This window comes from Martes martes, assembly GCF_963455335.1.
Source record: "Martes martes genome assembly, chromosome: 8".
NCBI lineage: Eukaryota > Metazoa > Chordata > Mammalia > Carnivora > Mustelidae > Martes > Martes martes.
In genome coordinates, this window is record NC_137895.1 from 106,579,935 (window position 1) to 106,602,297 (window position 22,363).

At 42.4% G+C, this 22,363-nt stretch overlaps 2 protein-coding genes across 4 annotated transcripts in view; one reads left to right on the top strand and one right to left on the bottom strand.

Annotated features, from left to right (window-relative positions):
* Window positions 1-535: 535 nt before the first annotated feature.
* Window positions 536-22,363, bottom strand: part of DCP1B (decapping mRNA 1B) — a 56,068-nt gene continuing 34,240 nt past the window's right edge. For 2 of the 3 annotated variants that reach the window (XM_080812077.1, XM_080812078.1), the window contains 6 exons: window positions 19,208-19,274; window positions 16,298-16,433; window positions 8,278-8,406; window positions 5,912-6,772; window positions 3,332-3,580; window positions 536-763 (listed from right to left, as the gene is read on the bottom strand). In XM_080812077.1, coding sequence (XP_080668203.1) covers window positions 683-763; window positions 3,332-3,580; window positions 5,912-6,772; window positions 8,278-8,406; window positions 16,298-16,433; window positions 19,208-19,274 — 1,523 coding nt within the window. In that variant the 3' untranslated portion in view covers window positions 536-682. The remainder of the gene's footprint in view (window positions 764-3,331; window positions 3,581-5,911; window positions 6,773-8,277; window positions 8,407-16,297; window positions 16,434-19,207; window positions 19,275-22,363) is intronic. The other variant, XM_080812079.1, reaches the window with a different exon arrangement.
* Window positions 22,053-22,363, top strand: part of CACNA1C (calcium voltage-gated channel subunit alpha1 C) — a gene marked incomplete at its 5' end in the record, with an annotated part of 716,579 nt that continues 716,268 nt past the window's right edge. Inside the window, one exon of the mRNA XM_080812080.1 lies at window positions 22,053-22,191. Within this exon, the coding sequence (XP_080668206.1) occupies window positions 22,053-22,191 (139 nt within the window). The remainder of the gene's footprint in view (window positions 22,192-22,363) is intronic.

The window sequence follows — 22,363 nt, forward strand, 5'->3', positions numbered from 1 at the left end:
AAAAACAGAGCTGGGATAAATGAAGTGTTACAGGAAATCTGGGCCACTTGTGGACTCCTAGAACAACTATCCTCTAGAAGGTAGCTATAAATACCTTTAGAAATAATTTCCCTTCAAAGGCTGGGGGTGGGGGGGGGGGAACATGCCAACTGGATTTTTACAAATGAAAGGTTTACTTTGTCTGGTAAAAGAAAACCTTTACTTCCAAAGGCCGAAAGGCCTAGGCAGGGCTGGGTAGGTTAGTCTGTGGGGTGACACTGCCACCTGGTGGCTGGCATCCACGCTGGCACGAGGCGCTCAGTAACTGGGAAACCACTGTTCAAAGAATAACCAGAGCTATTAATAAAAAAGAAACCGAGTTTCCAGAACAGCCCTACTGAGAGGCTAATTCTTGTAAAAGTGGCCCCATACATGCAAGGAAAAAATAATTTAAGCTTGGAATTTACTGTGTGATATGAGCAAAAGACTTTCTCTCTCCACTGGATTCTTAGTACCAACTATACTGAAAGATGTGATGAAAAAAAAAAACACATTTCGACAGAAGAAAATTCTGAAACATTTTACTTCATATTATATATACCTTTTTTTTTTTTTAAAGGCAGAAACATTTAGGGTAACACCATTGACGCGAAAAAAACCTTGAGCCACAGGACCTTGGAAATCAGTCTTAAAATGTTTTGCTTTACATCGTCTTTTTCATGGCTGCTTGAGTCATGCTGAAGAGATAAGCTTCATAGATGATATTTAAGAAGTTGTCATCGTTCTGGAAAACAAAATCAAAAGACCCAAGGGAATGTGATTTGCTTGGCAGAAACCAAAGGAGCTGAACTGCTGTGCTGACACTAGGATGCTCATCTCTACCAGTCTGCTCCAACAGCTGGTCGTTCTTCACTGCATATGGGAATCTTTTTTTTTAAGATTTTATTTATTCATTTGAATGAGAGAGAGAGAATGAGTGGAGGAGAGCGGCAGAGGGAGATGGAGAAGCAGACTCCCTGCTGAGCCAGGAGCGTGACCTGGGGCTCGATCCCATGAGATCATGAGCTGAAGGCAGACGCTTAACCATCTGAGCCACCGAGGCGCCCTGCATATATGTGTGTTAAGTGCAAATGGAGGCAAGGGCCAGAGTCAGCCACTGGTTTCCAACGATCAATCTGGGAAGCAGCAAGAGCTCATTACATACAGTCCAGATGGGCGGCCCAGCCACATGGCAGAATGGAATGAGGTTCACTCAAGAAAAGCCTGGGTCTGTTGCGTGAAAAGAAGGCTGGATTGGGAGGCAATGATCCAGATCAAGGGTTCTCGAACTTTGGTTAGGAGATTGCTGGTGCTTCTTAAAGGTCCTCCAAAGTCTCCCACAAGAGTGTATACTTTGCTCTTGGCATTAGTTAAGATTTACTTGCAATATGCCACATTTATCTCATCAAAACCTGCATAATTCTCCCATCAGTTACAGAAAGTTTTTGGTCTTGGCAAGTGGGCAGCCGTGAGACTGGTAGGCTCTGGGTTCCTCTGCCTGGCTAAGGGCTGAGGGAGAATCATGGGTCTAAACAGTGGGGCTCTTGGTTTTTAATTCTAGAGACTTCTCCCTCCCACTCAAATCCTTTAAAGCTTTAGCAATTCACCCACATTTCACATTCCCCCTTCATTCCCTCTTGGCACCCCACGCACAGAGCTAGCATTATTCTCATGCAATGAAACAGAGCAATGTTATCCCAGTTTTTCCTTATCCCACCAAGTCCCTGTGCGTGAGACTGTGTCCTATCGACAGGCGAAAGCTAAAAACAGACTGCGTGAGTGACTTCCAAGAGTTCATCAGGAAGACGATGTCTACAACACGGGGAAAAGTAAAGTATATGCAGAGAGCGGAGGGAACATAAATGTAATTTTCCACCTAGCAATAGACAGGGCCTGCTCTAGACTTTCAGAGTCTTGGCTCCTGTACAAAGATCTATGGAACCATGTTTTTTAAATGGAATGAACCAGAAAAATGTGAAACTTTTCAATTCAAATTTAAGGTTTTTTTCTTTATTGCTCATGAGAGAAGAAGAAGAAGCAGCAGCAGCAGCAGCTTAAAGATGTCCTAAGTCCTTACAAACTTACCAGGAGTGGGCTGACTAGGTGGGAAATACTTTTATCCCAATATTTGTTCGTGGATTAGTATGGCCACCCATGTGTGGTTGATCTTTATCGGACTGCTAGTCTGCTTTCACACCCAGACGCTCATTTCTAGCCCCCGCGCCTTCCCTTCTCTCTAAAATACATGACCTTTAAATAGTTTTTTAATAACAGAGACCAGTCTTTTCAACTAGAATGAGACAACTGCGAAGTACTAGGCAGCCCTCCGGAAGTCTGCTAAAGCGTAAGCAAAGTACCACAAAAGGTTTCTTAAAGACTGTATCAAAAAGACACCTAACTGTTCACTGAGGGGCCTGAAGTCTGTCTGGGTGAAGGTGCCCCACTTTTCAAGGCCTCGCGTATATTTTCCGGGCATGCTTCACTAGGTGGATGGCTGACCGGCCTCCTCCTGGGGGCCCGCCCCTCCTACCCCCGTCACTACCGCAGCCCCCAGGTTCTGTGCCAGGGACGGAATATTCTGCAGCCAGACTGGGGTTGAATCCTAGCTCTGCTGTTTACTAGCTGTGACCTCAGGCCCATCCCTTAGCCTGTTTCCTTGTCTCTAAAACAGGAAAAAAAAAATAGAGTTGTTGTATAAGGATTAAATGCATTAATGTAGGTGAAGCCTGGCACAGAGCTCTCCGAAAGTGTCAGCGGTTACGTGGTGAAGACCTCACAGGGCCAAGCCAGGCACGTGGCTCACAGAGAAGTCCCGGGCCTCCATCCTGTCCTCATTAGTAGGTTTCAGAATTATTTGTAAAATATGCCCTTTGGAATCCCAGCCACAACTCGCTGCCCCCCGGCACCCTCCTCCTGCAGCAGTCCGTGGGAGCCTGCCCCCGCCCCCTGAAATGCCCACTGCTTGCCCCACATGAATCTGACCTCTACTGCCTGCCTGTCAGCGAGCTGTCTGTGCGCCCTGGGGCACCTGCTCATGACACAGCACGAACTTCTTTCTTTTCTGGCAGGTAACAGTTTGGAGGACTCAGTCAATCCTCCATCCTATGAAATCCTTGATGTTGGGAGATGCCCAAAGCCATGGCCAGTTAACCAGGCACAGAAGCCATGCGGTTTAGGTTGAACTGTCACTCGGTCTCTTTATTCTCAGGGAGGACTAAGCGGGCATTAGCTAACTGACACTTTCTCTCCCAGCGGCAGCCCCCATTGGGCCGTGCTGGTAAAGGAAAGAAGGGAGAGAACATGGCCCTCCTACCTGAACGAGGTACAGCAGGGCTTCCTGGAGCTGGAGCTTGGTGAGTGGGCTGCTGGTGACCATGGGGGGCTCCGGGGCTGGCAGAGGCAGGAGAAGGCTGGTGGAAGCAGCAGCAGGTTCTTGGCTTCCCAGGGGCAAGAGCCCAGCGTCTCTCTCCTTCAGTGGGGCGCAGGTGGGTTGTGTGAACACCATGGGGGACATGAGCAGAGAAGGAGCCTGTGTGGCGGGGACGCGCGGAGGCGAGGTGGCCTGCTCACGGCAAATACACACAGAGGGCAGCGGTAAGTAGCGGCTCATCGAGATCAAAGGGAGAGGGAGAGTGAGGCCCCTGGCTGGCAAGCGTGGAGTTAAGTGGGTCTCAAGAGTAACCGTTGCCACTCCACCGGTGGTGGGGGGGGGGCAAAGCCTGCAGGAGCCTGATTCCTGGTCAGATCGCCACACAGGCTCCTTCGTCATCTTTACAAAGCAGCTCAGGTGGTCTGTGCTGTGACTGTCGCCCCCGTAGCACAGTAGCACAGGAAGCTCGCCCCCTGAGTGAGATTTTATCTTTCTGGTTTCTTACCATCGCTTGGCAGCCTGCATTTAAGTCTGCTGGCCTTTTCCCTGGTTGTTCCTAGTCTGACCTCAAGCTCCAGCAAACCCCCAGGAGTTGCTGCACTTGCTGGGGGCACACACACATTTCCTCCATGTGGAGGATGCTTCCCAGCCCCTCTGCCTGCTGGCTGACTTCTCCCTGGGAGGCAGGCATGCTGACCAGTGTTCACCACTCTTGCGTCCCTTCCTGAGAGGACGTCCCCTCTTGCGGACAGCATATGGTGTCTCCAGCTCAAGTTTTGGGGTCCGGGAGGGCTGGTTGTGCTCGGCACTGCCAGTGACTTGTCTGTCCCCGAGAGCATGTCTACCTCACTTGGCTAAAAATCTAAAACCAAGTTTTCCAGTAGCTTTTCCCATTATGCAAGTGACATTTTGCTCTTCGTCTGACTCCTACCGCTAGCTCTCATTTGCTTCTAACGCACGTGAGAAAAAATAATGTTACTTATCAGCCTTCTAATGCCCCCAAAAGAACTCACGAGAAGGGGGCCATAAAGGCCCGCAGTCTAGAAGCTGCTGTGATTTCACCTCCTCGGTATGTTTGTGGGCAGAAAGAAGCTTGGAGGAAGGTAGGTTGCTTGTTTCCTTTAACTGCCCCTATCTGCCATATGGAGCCAGGAAGCTAGAACGGATGCCACCCCAGCAGGGTCCCAGCACCCACCCTGAGGAAGAGGGCATGGTCCACACCTGGGTTCTCAAGAGAAATGAGAATCGTGTCTGCAGAAGCTGATGTCAAAGTACTAACCCCAGCTTCCCAGTGTCCCAACTAGTGTCCTAGTTTTCCTAGTGTCCCATCCCGCCAAGAGAAAAAAAGCAGGTATGAAAGAGAGGGGACACCATGCAGTGAATCGAGGATGTGGGCAGCTAACAACCGTTCCTTTGTGACTGTAATAAATAAAGAACAAAAACACTTTGACTTGGGCTCTCACATACACAAAGACTTATGCTACGTGCCCATCATCTTTGTTTTCAAAAAAGTGAAGGCTTGTTGAGGAACTGTTGTAAGCTACTTGCCAAAACATGACAAAAGGACCAAGGATGACATCTGTAATAAGCAGGGAGAATGTCTTAATTATTAAACCCAATGCCTTTTCAATGAATTTGTACCAATCCAAATGGGAAAAAAAAAATCAGTCAGATCTCCAAATGTTCCTCACAGGCCATCAAATAGCTGTGGTTTCATGGCTGTTTCAAGTTACTGATACATACAGAGCCACCTTCCTTGAGGGACAGGGTGTTTCTAGAACTCACTGTTTTTCCCCCTGACTGGCACTCTGTATGTGTGTGTGGTGGTGGTGGGAGAGGGTGGGGGGTGAGTTCAATGGCATACATACTTACCCCTCTCTTGATCTTCATTAAGCTACAGTGGTGATAGAAATAAGAACAGCCTGTACCTTTGAGGAGGTGATACGTTTTGCCTATTGACTTCAAGCACCCCAACCCAGAACCATGTGCCTGCAGAGGGGGTGAGTATGTAAGCCTCATCACAAACAATGAGGTACGTGCCCTCAGGTAGCACAATGCCCAGCATGTAGTAAGTGCTCAGAAATATTTACTGACTAAATAAATAAATAGTAATGATTTTAAAATAAGAAGAAGAGGTCAGATGTCTGGCATCTCAAATGATTTCAACGCGGACGGGAAATGTTCACAGTCAAAGATTCGGGCGTTTTCTACACGTCTCTGTTGTTTTCCGTGTCTATGTGTTTGTCTCAGACCTTGTAACACTGTGAAGATTTAACTTGACAAAGAAAGTACTTCCTAAGGGAGGGAAGCCCCCAGATGGCTAGGCAAAGAAAGGACTGTCTCTCCAGGAGGAACGTTACGGGGATAACAAGGTGCCAGCCAGATGTGGCTCGGGTGCCCTGTCCTACACGGAAGCATCCCCAGAGCACTGAGGCTGATTCTAAGTCTCATCGAGTATTTATGAAGCACTAGAGCAGTACAACCCCCTGCTCCTCCCCTCCGCACCCTCCTGAAGATATCTACCTGAAAAAGAGGAGTCTGCTTTTCTGTGCCGGCTGTCTTGTCCATCCAGGACTCCAGAGCTTTCCGTGTCCTGGAGCCCTGAGTTACCACAGGAAACTTGGCTGCCAAGGCTGGTCGGTTAGACGTGTGCAGCTGCTGCTCCTGCTGGACAATCTGAAGCTTCTTCAGTAACTCCTGAGGGGAGATCACTCCAGAACTGCTAGTCTGATTGCCAGAGTGGGGAAGCATGGGTCTTGGGTGTGTGGATGGCTCTTTGCCATGGACCTGGTGTCCTAGTGGCTGAGCTGGAAGGGAGCCATTGAAATACCCTGCCTGTGCCTGAGCCTGCCCCTTTATTGGGGCGCCAGGGGTGGCAGTGGGGAGGGTGGTGCTGAAGTTTGGGACAGCTGAGCTGGCAAGGGCTGCTGTGCTAGGCTCATACTTAGTTGCTGGCCTTGGGCCACTCTGAAGCTTCTCCAACAGGCTCTGAGTTCCGGAAGCACTTTGTACCCGCTGAGAAGTTCCAACACTATGTGGAGACCCTGGCTGCACAGGTCCCAGAAAAACCTCCCCAGCGGAACGGGTATTGCCATTTCTGCAGGGCCGGTTCTCAGGCAGCTCTGACAACGGGTGGAGGTCTGCACTCCGGACCATGAGTTTCTGAATGGCGGGACACAGCTGCTTCTCGAGGGTGGGCGAGGGTCTTCTGGGTTCCTCATAGGAGAGGGAGCGTACGACCCCCTGCCTAACAGGAAGTGGCTCCTGTTGCTGCTGCTGCTGGTGGATGGTCGGTGGGGACCCCACGGTGTCCTGACAGGTGGATTTGTCCTGCTTCCCAAAGAGAGCTGTCAAGGACAAGTGTTGGGGCTCGGGGTCTAAGGTCTGGAAAAAATAAAAATGTCTGAAAATGGGTCTACATACAATTTGTTATATGGTGGGCTAGGAAACATTACTAACCTGACTGAGCATATCTTTATTTCTATAGGATCGGTTACAGAGAATGAAAAACTTTATAATTCTGATCAATTTTACAAACGTAAGACCTCCTTTCCAGGTAAAAAAATTTACACAGACTTCTTCGCTCCCACCCCCCAGAGAGCAGTTGTTTTTAGCACCTGCTCATGGATGAAATAGCCCTTGATGGGCCTGGGGTTCACAGACAGGGGACCACGGTGGTGCAAAGTTTTAGATACTAAAATGGAAATAATCTCTTCAACAGGAAGTCTGCCTAACCCTGCAGAGTATAAGAAGATGTTGAGAACATACAGGAATGTGGGGATGTCAGTAGCCTTTCGCAGAGATTAATTAGAGAAATTAAGGATAAGTCGTTTAAACTATCTTGATCCTTTCAGCCATATACCAGTAGCTTTAAAAAATCATCTTATGCATACATACAACCTTCCCTGGTCTGAGTCAGTCACAAAGCTACCTCCTTCCTGCCCTATAGCCCTTCCTGCTCCTTCTGCTGCTCTCCATGTTGTTGGGCTAAGAAAACATGAGCTTCCTTCTAACATCAACATATTCCAGTTTTTTTATTAAAATAAAAAACTTCCATGGAAGGCAAACAATAAAAGCAAGCTAAGAGATAATTAGAAAAGACTTATCTTTTCAAAAACTCGATACAAGACTTTCATTAGCCAGTCTTTATGTCCTTCGGCTCTATGCTCATTTTCAAAATTGATTTAAACGAATTCCTTTAAAAAAACCTCAAACCCTTAATGAGGAATAACTATGGGAAGTGGAAATAGCTGTACTACATTGACAATCAATAATAGGACTCGCAGATTAACAATTTTGTTAATGCTGCACTATTCTGCAAACTATCATAGACTCATACCAAAAAATGCTATCATTTTCATATATTGAGATGCAAATACAATGATAACTCAGCAAGTCTACAGGGGAATTTTATATCACTCCTTAGAACCGGAATCCCATTCTATACACACAGTGCCCAGCACTGTAGCCGGGACAGAGGAAGTGCTCAGAAACGTGTAACTGACTGTTGTTGCTTTGGTGTCCTCCTCTCAGTGGCCTTGGGAAACCAACCACCTACCTAGGAAGAACGCAGGCCTGGCAGGTAATACTCCTGTCAGCTCTGACAGTGTTATGAGTTCACTGTTTTTAAAAAATACATTTCCTCCAAGGAGTTCAAGTCCACAAGAGATGAGCACGGAATATGGCAGATGCCAACATTAAAAATATCAACCCCCTTCTAGGAAGAACACATTATTAAAATGAAAACAATCTCCAAGTTGAAATCTCTTCTTGGGTTTACCCTGAAGCACCTCAGGACAGCACCAGGCTCTTCCTTGACTATACTCTGGGGAAAAGTTCTTTCACAATCCAGTAGGGAAACTGCAAATGGAAAGCAGAGCACCTCTTACCTGGCTGGGCCGAGGTATACGCTGTTGCTGGTTTTCACTGGGCTTCACTGGAATTGGTTTGATGAGATTGGGGTTGTCATAGATGGCGGATGAACTGGTTATCTGTTTTGGCTCAGAACAGGTTTTACACTGAAATGGAAAAAAAGCACCTCATTTTTGGTATAAAAGAAGCTCTCATCTTTTTAAAAGAACATAACTTCTCGCTCTTTATTTTATCTAATTGGTAGCTATTTTTTGATAGACTTTCATGTGAAAAGGAAAATGACAATCTTCTCTGATATGAGGGATATAAATCAAATTGCAGTTTAATTTTTCTTAGTTGCACAATTTCGGCGCCCTAAAATAATACCGATGGCATTAGCTCTAAGACTGAGAGGCTCAGATATACATGGATATTTGAAAGGCTAAAGATATGCTTCAGAAGCAATAGTTTAAAAATACCTAGTCTAATGCTTTTCAATGACAAACAGTGATAGAAACAATTCTTTAAATGCCATGTCTGGATTACAGTATGGTTTTATTCACCCATCAGCAGTCGATTTAAAATTGGAGGGTTGTATCACCAAAGCAACTGACCCGTTTTGTTCTACAAACCAAAAAGTAAAGCTGACTCACACCACTGCCTTAAAAATTACTAACATCCTCTTTATTTAATAGATGGCTTTTAACATAAACAGAATAATTCATAATAATCTGAATAAAATAACTCTGAGCATTCTGAGCCACTCACTACAAATTAGAACTTCACAAAGAAAGAGATGAAGAGACAAGACCCATCATTTCAAATACTGAATCATTATCATACATTAATCTAACCAACCATACAATCGCTAACACAGTAGGATTCATGACACAAAGAACACAGAGATGACGGCAGTATCTGTCTTGTTAAAACACCAAATAAAACTGAATATAAAATCACTATCTTCTATTATATACTCTCCATAGCATTGCTAGTTTCAACCGTCAAGGTCTCAGGTAAGAAAATATTTCACATGGAATGAGCTATAAACATAATCTCAACCCCCAGGAGCCCAGGGCTTCCAATGTGTTTTACAATTACTGGGTTGTATTTTCTAATTCAAGGATGTAGGAGCATGGGGTCAATCACCACCAAGTTCACTTGGACTCGTAAAGTTAATTGTACAAAAGACTAATCATTTTCTTCCAAGAATTCTATCAGTAATTTGGATATTTGGCACTAGATGAAGTGGGATGTGAAATCCCTTTATGAGTCATAAAATGTTATTTCTAATCCTTAGATGAATGGTGGTGGTTAATGGTATGGCTGCATGAACTAACTGGCCTGGCTTTCCAAGGCAATAACCAACACAAGACAAGAAGAGTCACTTACAAAATTTTAGCATGAAAGCCTTTAATTTCTGCTTGCTATAGAAAAGAAAGTGGATGCTCAGATTACATTCACTGAATGACCCTGTCTGTACGTTTTCTTTTTTTAAAAAAATATTTTATTTATTTATTTATCTTATTTACTCATTTATGAGAGAGAGAGAGAGAGAGTGCAAAGCGCAGGGGAGGAGGAGCAGAAGGAGAGGGAAAGTAGGGGAGAGGAGCAGAGGAAGAGGGACAAGCAGACTCTGTGCTGAGCGTGGAGCCCGATGTGGGGCTGGATCTCACGACCATGAGATCCCAACCCCGAAATCACAACCTCTCTATGTTGAGACCTTGAATTTCAAACAAAGAAAAACAGATTTTTCCCCACCTTCCCTATACAGGTATCCACATGGGCTGAAAGTCTACTCTGTCTCTTGCTATGCATAAGCCCTAGATATCCTTTCTAAGTAAAATTGCTAGAAGCTGTTTTCTATCACTGAAGCCTTGCTTTCATGTAAAAATTGCTCTCTATCAAATTGCTCAGAATTAAACATCATCTACCTCAATAGTTCGTAGCTCATTTTCCAGCTGTTTAATTTTCTATGCTTCTCCTGACCCAAATAACTTTAAGATACTTGAAAAAAAAAAAAAAACAGAGTTGGAAAAAGTGTATAATAGATTCTCCATAGAGATCCTGAGGCAGTTCTTTAAAGCCTTAAAAACTGTGTCACATGATCCCATTTTCTCACACACAAACACAAACATATGTACTCATGCCAAGAGAAAAGGCTGGAAGAAAATACACTGAAAGCATGAAATCTTTGGGTTACAGGATTATGGATATTTTTTATTTCACTTTTCTACTTTTCTGAATTTTCTCACTGAGCATCAAAAGACACACAGTAATTTCTTTAATTTTATAAATAAGTCACAGTATACTGAAAGAGAACTACTAACTCTTGCCTTAAGCCACAAAACACAAAACATTCCACTTCTGCATACTCAGAACTTAACTACAGGGCCAACGATCCTTTCTGGCCCTGGTTCTTTCTCTTACTGCGAGTTGGTGGTTTTACTGTTCATTTGCATCTCAACCACGAGTCTAATAGGGAGGAGGTAAAAGGAGGTGAAGTTCAAATTAACATCATGCTGCCTTATAGCAGATTCACAGAAAATTATTTCTTAGGGGAAAAACACAAAATATTGGCCAAAATAAGGTTTTTAAATTATTTTATTAACTTCATCTAACAGTTGCACCTGATGTCACTAGGCTTTACTTTACCAACAACATAAACCTCTAGCTGAAATTTTTCCTCCTCTTATTTTTTGGGGTTTTCATAAACTGAAGTATTTTAAAGTTGGGAAGAGCTCAGAAGTCACTGAGTTTAATCTGTACTCAGAAAAGTGACATATTTTTTCCTAATACCCCAGTATGTTCTCATGCAGTGTCTTCCTGAATACTCTCCGTGATGGGAGAGCCACCTCCTTACACGAGAAATCCCAGGGAAATCTTGTCTTCTCTTTTGCCTCTGTCTGTGTTCCCCCTCTCCCATACCTCAGAGCCATTTTACTCACGATCTCCACATTTTCTGAAATGTCTGTGTGTGGAAGAAGAGGTTACACGAACACAGGCAAATATAAAGCAGGTCTGCACAATGCAGTGGAAGTTCACGGGGGAGCATATACATCCGGTTGTGCAGATCAGAAATAACAGGATGGGCAAAGCACATTTGAAATGGGGCCTGAAAGACTGATCATACATTGACAGGTGAAGAAGGAGAGGGGACAGCATGGGAAGAAGGCCATGAGGCCCTTAGAGGAGGCAGCACTGTTACTCCTCTCGGCAGGAGTTTCAAAATATTTGTAGAGGGAAGTGTGGGGAGAAGGTAGAGAGGTTAGGAGAATAACCTGGGGCTAGGTTATGCGATCCTTGAGGAGCCTGAAGGTCCATATGCTAGGCCATGAGAAACCAAGAAGAATTTAGACCAGAGAAGTAACAGGTGCTCCTGGAAGGTTCCATCCTCTGGCTCTTAATGGCAGAAGGGATAATTTCTTCTGTTGTTTAATCACACAGTTGGAGCAATTAATGTTATGTATATAACATGTATTTGGTTTTATAGAAAAGCAAGTCTATATACCGATTAAACATCTGCACTTTATGGCAACATTATAATAATCAATCTGGGGAAGCATAATGATGAATAGAACATCGCTTCGACCTCAATAAGAGTATGGTGGGAGAAGCTGACTTAACTGTAATAAATGAGGAAGAGCAAAATAAATTCTAAATAGTAACAGACTGGTGAGTTCAGTGGAAAGAATAATTAACCTGAATGAAGAGATCTGGGAAAACTCCGTGTAAAAGGTGGAATTTTAACTGGGCCTTGAAGAATATGGAGATTCTGAAGGGCAAAGAAAGTGAGGGGGAAACACGGCAAGTTGCAGGTACAGCTTAAAGTGATGGTTTAATTAAGTCTCCGAAACCATGTATGAGTGTTTCTGTGTGTGTGTGTGTGTGTGTGTGTGTGTGTGTGTGTGTTCTGTGCTCTTTTATGAGACAGTCAGGTGCAGCTAGAGGGGAGACACTGGAGAGGCTCAGGGAACAAATACACTTATAGGTCTTAGCAACAGGAGGCCACATAGGGAAGCCTCAGGATGGGCAGGAGACAGAAAGCAGGGGCTGGGGGGAAGCCAAGACTAGAGCCTCTACTGGGGTTTCTGCACTTTAGGATTGGCTAGTCTGAATAATTTTTCAGTAGGCTTTAAACTATAGGATGGTTCCTAGTCCTATGACCTGAGATGATTAAGGCTGATCAATATTGCCTCCTGGGGTGCCAGGGGCCAGATGAAGAAGGGATGGCTCTGGATGGCTAGTTTGCATGGCAAAGGCAGCCTCTGACTGAGCCCTTTGCTAGCTCTAAGAATTAATTAGTCCAGGGGAACCTGGATGATTCTGTTGGGTAAGCAGTGAGCTCTTTTTTTTTTTTTAATATTTTATATATTTATTTGACAGAGACAGATATCACAAGTAGGCAGAGAGGCAGGCAGAGAGAGAGAGAGGAGGAAGTAGGCTCCCCACTGAGCAGAGAGCCTGACGTGGGGCTCCATCCCATAAGCCTGGGATCATGACCTGAGCCGAAGGCAGAGGCTTTAACCCACTGAGCCACATAGGCACCCCGAGCAGCAGTGAGCTCTTGGTTTCAGCTTAGGTCTTGATCTCAGGGTTCTGAGTTCAGGCCCTGTGCTGGGCTCCACGCTGGGCATGGAGCCTACTTATTTAAAAAAAAAAAAAAAAAAAAAAAAGGTCTAGCCCAGGGAGGATGATTCTGGCCCCAACCAGATGACTTTTAATATGTCAAACATCAAAAAATAAAAATAATACTGTGTGTGTGTGTGTGTGTGTGTGTGTGTGTGTGTGTGTGTGTGTGTGTGCTGGAGGAGGGAAGGAGGAGAAAGAAAGTAATTTTTGTTCATTATATGCGTTTTTTATTTATTGGCCATTGTTGTGCTGTCCTCACAGAACCTAAGGTCCTGGAGGGCAAAAATGTCACCATTTGAGACTGACCTTTAGGATGCCTAACATACTACAATTAGGTAAAGTATAATTAATTGATAGTTGCCAAGTTATTAGATGTCTTTTAATGGCTGCTGAAGAATTAAGCAAAATGGAAAACTAATACAGAAATTGTTGTTACTGACTGCATCTGGGATTGCAGCACTTCTGTCCAGGCCCTCTGATTGAAGGACAATGAAACCGTGATTAATTCATATTCATAGGCACTGAGTCAATCAACAACCATTTACTTAGCACGTATGTGCCAGGAACATTGAAGGAGACTAGGCTTATGAAGATGAATACAGGGTGTTTGTTCTCTGTGCTCAAGGAGCTCACAGTCTACCCATCAAGGGCAAGCCAACCATCAAATCAAAGCCATGCTGGAGAAAACTGGCCAGTTGTCCTTTAGCATGTCCCACTTCATTCAGGACTTTCCTGATTGCTTCTTTGTCATGCTGTTTAATTTGTTTTCTGCCTGCCCCTCTTCCCTTTCATTTTTAGCAAATTAGTAAGTTTAAGAAAGCTCACAACGGGGATGGAACTAGAGGGTATTATGCTAAGCAAAATACGTCAGTCAGAGAAAGACAAATACCATACGATCTCACGTGGAATTTAAGAAACAAAACAGATGAACATAGGAGAAGGGAAGGAAAAATAAAATAAGATGAAAACAGAGAGGGAGGCAAACTGTAAGACTCTTAATTCTAGGAAGCAAACTGAGGGTTGCTGGAAGGTGGGATGAGGTAATTGGGTGACGGGTATTAAGGAGGGCACTTGATGTAATGAGCACTTAACTAAATTGAATTTAAATAAAAAATTAAAAGATTCAGGATCAACAATATATATTTCAAGGTGGGGCTACCAAGTCCACATTATATCACATTAGAAGACACATGATATCTGATTATTCAACCTTTAATGGCACTGGTCAGTGGGCTCACATGGCGGTAGACTGGTTTTCATGGTCAAGTTTCCATCAACCTTTCTAATATTTACATTACTAATGATCATCGCTTGAATCGCTTATTTTACTAGCATGGTTTTAAGTTCTATCATTTCATCTACACTCAATAGCTGGAATTCTTTGGTAGAGAAGACTTTCCCTCATCAACTGGGATCACGTGGCTCCTCTGAAAATTTGTCTCTCCTGGTCAGACAGGATAAATGTTTAATTCCTTCCCATTAACTACCAATTTTCAGAGGAAGGAGCTGGTATCTTAGTACCTCCAAGAACAGCCAATAATTACTTTTTGTTCTGTTTTATATTTTTGGTCTGCTTGCTCACTCATCACCATGAACTCAGAGCTTATACGTGCTCAGTGTGTTTCAATCTACTGTAGTCTTTCTTGTTGATGCCATTACTCAGTGGTCCCTTCAACTTGACTGCTGTGCCCCTTTCATAGCACCCTGTTTACTTGATTTTCCTAAACCCAGACATGGAATTGGGAATTTCTTTAAAGAGCTCTGCTACCTTTTGGCGGGGAGGGGGGGAATAGTATTTAGAAACAATAATCTGGGGGCCAGAGGTGCTTGCTGCTCCTGAGTTGTCACTTATTTCTAGGTCTCTTTAGGGAAAAAAGTGAGTAACTACATATTTAAGAAACAAAATATGAACTAACTCTTACATTTCAACTTAAAATTTAATGTTAGATGGTTTTAACTTAATATTTTTTTACACTGAAGGTTTTGTTCTGACCACATAAACATACTCATTTATTATATCCACAACAGCTAAAAAATTACAATGCCAATATTACCATTAACAATGAAACCACTGAATGAAGTTTACAATTTCTTTGCAATTCTTTTTGTCTAAGGGTATTCAGTCCAAATATGGGGTTCTGAAGTCACTCCCCAATTTCTTTTCTAAGTAATTATGTCATAGTATGATATTCAGTTATGTAATGCTTATTTCAGCTGGTTTCTAAATTCTAGATTTTAACTGTCTTTTGTTTTCTTAATTTTCTTTTTTCCCATGTTTCTAGAGAGTGATAATCTTTCAATCCTCAATTTTTATAATAGCAGTTTATAAAATTGAGAAATTAACCCTCCTATTTACTTAGGTATAAACATTTCTTTTCACTTTGCTTGTGTTTTTTTAAAGCCAGGCAAAACATTTATTTTTTTATTTTTATGTAGTTGAGTTAATTGCCTTTGGGTTTTAAGGCAGAGTTTATTAGGAAGACTTCCCCTTTCTAGATTACAAAGAAATCCATACAAATTTTCTTCTGGTGTTTGAATGGTTTTATTTTTAACATTTATATTTCTAATACATTTGGGATTTATCCTGGTATAAATCCAATTTTGTATTTTTCCAAATGGCTGCCACTTGTCCCAATATCATTTATTTAAATATCCACTCAAACAGCTGATTTGAGATTTTCATCTTTATCATGTCCTATATTTCATATACACTGGGGTGTCATTTGGACTTTCCCACCTGTCCTATTGGTCTATCTGGCTGTTTATGCATCAGTAACATCAAGACCATACAGTTTTAAGTGCTTATGGTTTAATGCCTTAATATCAGACAGGTAGAGCTTGTTCCCCCTTCTCTCCCATCCAATATTGCTCTTGTTTGTCAAGATTTTTCCCACTACTCTTTCTTACATATTTCTCCATATGAACCTGCTAGTCAACTTGTCTGGCTCCAGGAAAGAAGAAACCAGTCTGTATTTGTTTAGGAATCATCTTAAATTTGCAGATTAAATAGAAGTGAGTGCCTTAAGTTTTATCTTCTTATCTAAGATCAGGACATAACCTTCCCATTTGTTCAAGTCTATTTTTACGCCTGTCAGGAGTGTTTAAAAGTTTTCTTCATACAGGTTTTGCTCATTTCTTGCTAATTTTATTCTGAAGAATGTTATATTAATAGCTGCTACGGTAAATGGGGTCTTCGAGTAAACCTTCTGATTGGATATTGTTTGTATATAGGAAGGATGCTGATTTTTTAGTCTACCTTTTAATCAACTTAAAACAAACGGTATTCTTTAGCTTGCTAAAAACAAATAGAGATTTAATTTTTCATTCGATTTTGTTTGGTGGAAGGAATAGCACTAACCCTTCTCCCACAAGCATGTTACCACTGTAGGATTTAAGTATGTTTCAAAAAAGAAAACAAAAACTCACCTTGGTGTATTCATCTTTGGCCTTGGTGAGCATTCTTAAGATATCTACTTCCTTGCCCTCTCCTGAATTGAGGATCATTGGGGAGTTTCCTGCTCCACCTCCCTGATGGGCTTTCAACTGTTCATATTGAGTTAGGCTAGAAAAATAGAGGGGAAAATCCACACAAGAAAAACAAACTCAACACAAATGGCTTATAAAACCATCTAATTCCTATCCACGTATTTTTATCTTTGTTTTTTTAAGATTTTATTTATTTGTCAGACACACACACACACACACACACACACACACACACAGAGCGCACACAAGCAGGGGGAATGGGAGAGGGAGAAGCAGGCTCCTGGCTGAGCAAGGAGCCTGAGGCGGGGTTCAATTCCAGAACCTTGGGATCATGACCTGAGCCGAAGGCTGACGCTTAACTGACTGAGCCACCCAGGCGTCCCCACTTGTTTTTATCTTGTTATAGTCACAGCAGAAGTAAGACTGCTCAGGAAGTCAAAGAAGATAAATGAGAGTTGAGGTCCCGATATAGTGACTACGTGTATGAACCCAGAGGAGGGGTGGCCAAACTACAACCTGCAAGCCAAATCCAGCACACCAAGTGTTTTTGTAAAGAAAGTTACCAATAGCCACACTCACCGGTTTATGTCTCATTTACATCTACTGGTGGCTTGCACACCATGATTGCTAAGCTGAGTAGTGACAGAGATCTATGGCCTTGCAAGGCCTGAAACACTCATGATCTGCTTTGTTTTGTTCTGTTTTTGTTTGTTTGTTTGTTTGTTTTTTTCAGAAAAAGTTTGCCAACTCCTCATTTGGAGCATTTGAAAGGACTCATTAATTGCTGAGGAAACCCAATTTAGAGTTCTCAAACACTGAGCAAACCCCAGGGCAAATCAAGATCCACTCCTCTTTTTTTTTCAATGTGCCTTGTACTCAAAGCAAAATTGACCTCAGCAACTCAAATCCTATGGTCCTCTGGCAAATTATAAACTGTGAAGATTCCATTCTAGAAGAGGGGGCGTTAAACAAGCAAACAAACAAACAAAGAAACAACCACCCCCCCCCCAAAAAAAACCCCAGAGCAATGAAGAGTGTCTTCTGTTTTCCCGAAAACAATACAGGAGGGAGACCAGATCGCTCCTAGATAGTGTCAGGTGACATTGAGAAAACTACTTTTTCCTTCTGTGTATTTTGAGTTTCAGCTTAAATTTTTATAACGGCCATGTCATTTATGGTAAAAGACACCTGAGAACTTATGGGAAGATTTAATTCTAACTGAGGAAGGGCTCGGAATCTACACTTATCAGCTGCTTATTGCTAGTCAACAAATCAATTTCCTGCCCCAGCTGTTAAGTAACTACTGCCGAATGCTAACAATTTGAACATGGTCTCTCGGCTGAGCCGCGGGTTGTTTTTTCATCTATATGAAATCCTGCTATTATGATCCGTTGTACGGTTTACAATAACATGAATGTGTTAGGAACTAGTGGTGATGGGGGTAAGTACCAGTTTGAACCCACTTAATCACCATCTGTAACATGAGCTGGTTACCTACAATTAGCTATCATCGCAGGCTAGATTTTCAGAAGCCTATTTATAAAAAAGTGTTCCCCACATTTCATTTTTGGGGGTCACTTTTTAGTAATTTCATTGCCCCGGGATTTAAAATTAGAAAATGGGTGCCTTCACAGATGGAGATGTTTTGTCCAATCTGCGTGGACAGCTGCCATATTGTGTGTTTGGTGGAGCCGGGTCACCGGCTGAGATACAGCCTGGGTAGGAAACCGATTTTGTCCCAAGGCTCTAAACCATCCCCTTAAAGCAGGGAATTAACTGCCTCTCAGGGAGCAGCCTCGGGGCTCAAGGACTGATCAAAGAGTTGACCAGTCACAGAGGAGACAGCATGCTTACCCAGGCTTCCCTTTCAGTGCAGTCAAGGAGCCACGAGTAGGACAGTCAGACCCTGATTTAACTTTCCCAAAACGCGGGCAAGACAAATCACGAGGCATCAAGAGATTAAAAGAAAGAGACCAGCAACAAAAAAAGGGACTGCCTCCTGATCGCTAAACCAATACTGACTCTGATATTTCCAACAAGACTGAAAATAAAGTCTATCCTGAGTACTCACAGCATTTGAGACGTGAGGAAACTGAGCTCCCACAACCCTGGATATGCAGTTAAAGGAAGGCGTTTAGGGCCGGAAGGAAAGATCTTAGAGAAAGTGTAGCAGCCTTTAAAATGTTCTGAATGTTTTTTTTTACTGTCAGCTATACTGATAACTTTTCAGAGAAAAAAAAAAAACCTGCTAATTTACAAATGAGGAAAATACTGAAGAAAACTGCCATCTGGAATAATTCATATTATAGGTATTTCCCACAAGCAGAACAAAAATGAGGTGAACTATTCTACATGATAAATCTTACCTAGTGAAAATATGGAAGACATTAGGAGTAGGAAAGGAAAAGTGAAGTGGGGGTAATCGGAGGGGGAGATGAACCATGAGAGACTATGGACTCCGAGAAACAAACTGAGGGTTTTAGAGGGGCGGAGAGGGGGTGAGCCCCATGACGGGTATTAAGGAAGGCACGGATTGCATGGAGCCCTGGGTGTTATACGTAAACAATGAATCTTGAAACACTATATCAAAAACTAATGATGTTCTGTATGATGACTAACAATAACACAATAAAAAATAAATTAATTAAACATAAATTTAAAAAAAATTTTAAAAATATGAAACGTGTGACTTATGTTTATTTTTCCTTTAAGTAATAGTAAATGTTTTCCTAGCCACAGTGGAAAGGACTGCTGTAAGTGGTACATTCTGCTTAGAGTATAGTGGAGTTACACTGAGAAACACAGACAAAAGCATCAGGTCCAGAAAATACTTAGCCTTTCAGCACCTACTTTTTCATTAGCTCTGCAATTCTTTGGCATTCTTCCTTATCATAAAACCAAATCCCATAAATGGACACTGCAAAAAACACATCAAACAAATTATGAGCACCTTCAAAACTACAAAATGGAACTTGAAGAAAATACGTACTCATGGATAAATGAAACCCACCACCGGAGTTTAAGCTGGAAAACCTAGTGTGGGAATTGTCTAGGCCCACAGAGAACTCTGAAGTGTGGTCTTACACATATGAAGGGACACCCCCTCCCCCATAAAGTGTGCCGTCCTCAACAATATAGTACCTGAACATAACAGGCATTTGGCAAATGCTTCTTAAATAAATGAATACAGATTGAGGATGAAGTCAGAATTTCTGAAGTCCTGGCTTTGAAACATCACTGTGTCCAGACTCCATTTGCACATATATTTCATCTTTACTGTGAAGTATCCAGAAACCTGATGCACGAAATTAGGCCTACAAACCTCTCTCCCTCCTCCTCCTCCTCCTCTTCCTCCCAGGAATATGTTCGCAAAGAAACTGGCTCTGTAAGCTCTGAGTTAGGACACAGTGCAGGAAAAAATAAAATTCAATAACAAATCTCTGACTTCAAAATGCCTGCATGGAAAATTTACAACTGTTGAAAGATGAGATGTAACCATAACTTAATCGTTTAGCAATGAAAGAAAAATGTGGTATAATGGAGCTACAGATTCATATAACAATTTTCAGATAAATTGTGTACTTTAATATGTGCCTATCTACATCATTTTTATAGCAAAGGCTGAACAGTTCCAAAATACATTTATAAAGATCTAATTGAGGATCTGGTGGTATTAATCATATAAATAATGCATTAGCTACAGATACATTTTCAAATGCTTCATTGAAAACAGCAGCAATGTTATGATAGGGAAACAAAAACCAACAAAATATATTTTTTTGAAGGAAAACCTCTTAAAATCTAAACATTCAAAATATTTAATTTTCTGAATGTTATTTGGTCATTAAAACAGCTGTGATGCTTTGACAACTTCTTTCCCCCCACCTGACCAATACCTCAGTGTGGGATTTCTGCTTCTTGTCAGTAATGATTCAGATAACAAAAGCCTCGGGAAATGTCTTCCTAGTGCTATTTTAGGCAGGTATGTTTAAAAGGAACCCCATAAATCTGAATTACTGACTTGCCAAAAGGTGGCAACGGGGTTTTAAACTTTTTGTATGATTAGTGTGCCAGGATTTCTTACCAACCCCTATGTGAAGAGGAAAAAAAAAATGGAAAGAACCCTCCAGCATTTCTAGAATAGGACCATTTTATTATCTTAGAAATACATACACATATTCCTCTTTAATACATTGATAATCTTTTGGAAAAAAAGAACATCTGAGTTCTGAAGCCTATGTGCCTTACTATCAAAAAGTAATTCTTCATTTCAAGATCATTAAATGTGTATCTTAAAACTTTTCATTCAAGATTGTTACAGCCCATCCCCACCAACGTCCTACTCTGTCTGCCCACAGACACTGTGACACACTAACCTGCTATGGCTTGTATCTCTGGCAGCACAAGTACACTGATCACTGACATTCAAAGATAATAAATCTGAATACGTTTGTGTCTTATGGTGGTTTTAATCTTAGTGATAAAACTAACAGCCACGTCTCCTTTTTTGGTTCTGGTGATAACTTCCTTTTCTGGGAGATCGGGCTTTCCAAAACTATCAGAAAGAAAGGTGGTAGGTAGCAGGGGAGAAAACCACAGCATGACTAGGAACCTCCAGGCCCAGTGGCAGTGTGGAACGAGCCGTTTGTGCTTAATATGTAGGATGTATTCATAGAAATGCTCTGAGTGTCATTTGTTTTTTTGTTTGATGTTACACATTTGTGGCATTTGACATACGGAATCCAGTTTTCATAAGAGCAGGATGCCAAGGCAACTGTTGATACAAGCAGAAAAGAGTCTGACAATGTCATTACCATGAAATAACTGAGATGTAGATTTAGGGAGGAAAAATGCTATGAAAACATCTTTCAGATGTCAGCGCAGAATGAAGGGAAGACCAGGTTTGTAATGACTATTTAAGACATTGTGGCGATTTCCTTAGGGCCTGACCATTTATCTCTAAAACAACATGACTTCAAGAGTAAAATGGGCTCATTTTGAAATGGCATTTTTCATCCCAGTTCATGTTTGGTTTGAATGTAAAATGTAACCAGTCCGTGGAGAAAAAACCAGATTTACCAACAGTCCTGGCTACTGTCGAACTGGGCCCAAGTTTTTTCTCCTTAAAATAGTTTTGCGACTTGCGCTGCATTCCAGCAGGAGCCAGCCACAGTTCCATGAACGTGCACATTCCAGCCGAACTTTTCTGCCTCTTAGGCCTAAGGCCTCCCAACCCCTGGACAAACCTATCAGTCTTCTCACACAAGAGGGTATATCAAAGCAGCTCGTGGTGATATATAAAAACCAGAGATCATCATGCCTCAGGAAGGTGATGAGCTGACAGGCTGACAGAAACCATTAACTTCACATTTCAATCCCAGTTTTCCTGTAAAAGCCACTGGGTGAGATGCCCATCCTTCGGGAGGCAGTGAGTACGGCAAGCAAGGAAGAAAAAAGTTGGTTGAAAAGAACCCAAAAAGAAGGTGTGGTTTTTCGAATTCTTGAGTCTGAAAAAGTAATCACAGTGACCTGAATTTGCAGTGATGGGGACCTGCCGTGTGGACCTGTGGAACACCGAAATGTTACTGTGGGAATGACTTCTGGGCTTTAAGAAATTACAAGGAGAGAAGCTCGCGGGGAGGATATTTATTTACTTGAAAACAGTGACCTATTAGTACACATCTGGAAGGTCAGCATGCTTCGAGCCTTCGGCCAGCCCACTGCACCCGCATACCAGCCACTTCCCAGTCACCCCGCCACTGAAGCAGAGATGAAGTTTAAGGGCACTTTGGTGCATGAAGCTCAACTCAACTGCTTCTACATCCCTCCCGGAGGTAAGAAACCCAAAAGTGGGGTAAAGAATAGGAAGAACAGGTTGAAATGTACTCCAAAATATTCTAATGACCTCTAGAATGTGTGACCTAAGGACTCATCTTTTTTGGTGGTCCTCTTTGTATTTAATCCAAGACTTTTCAACAACACGGTTGTGAAATTTTGCCTAAAATT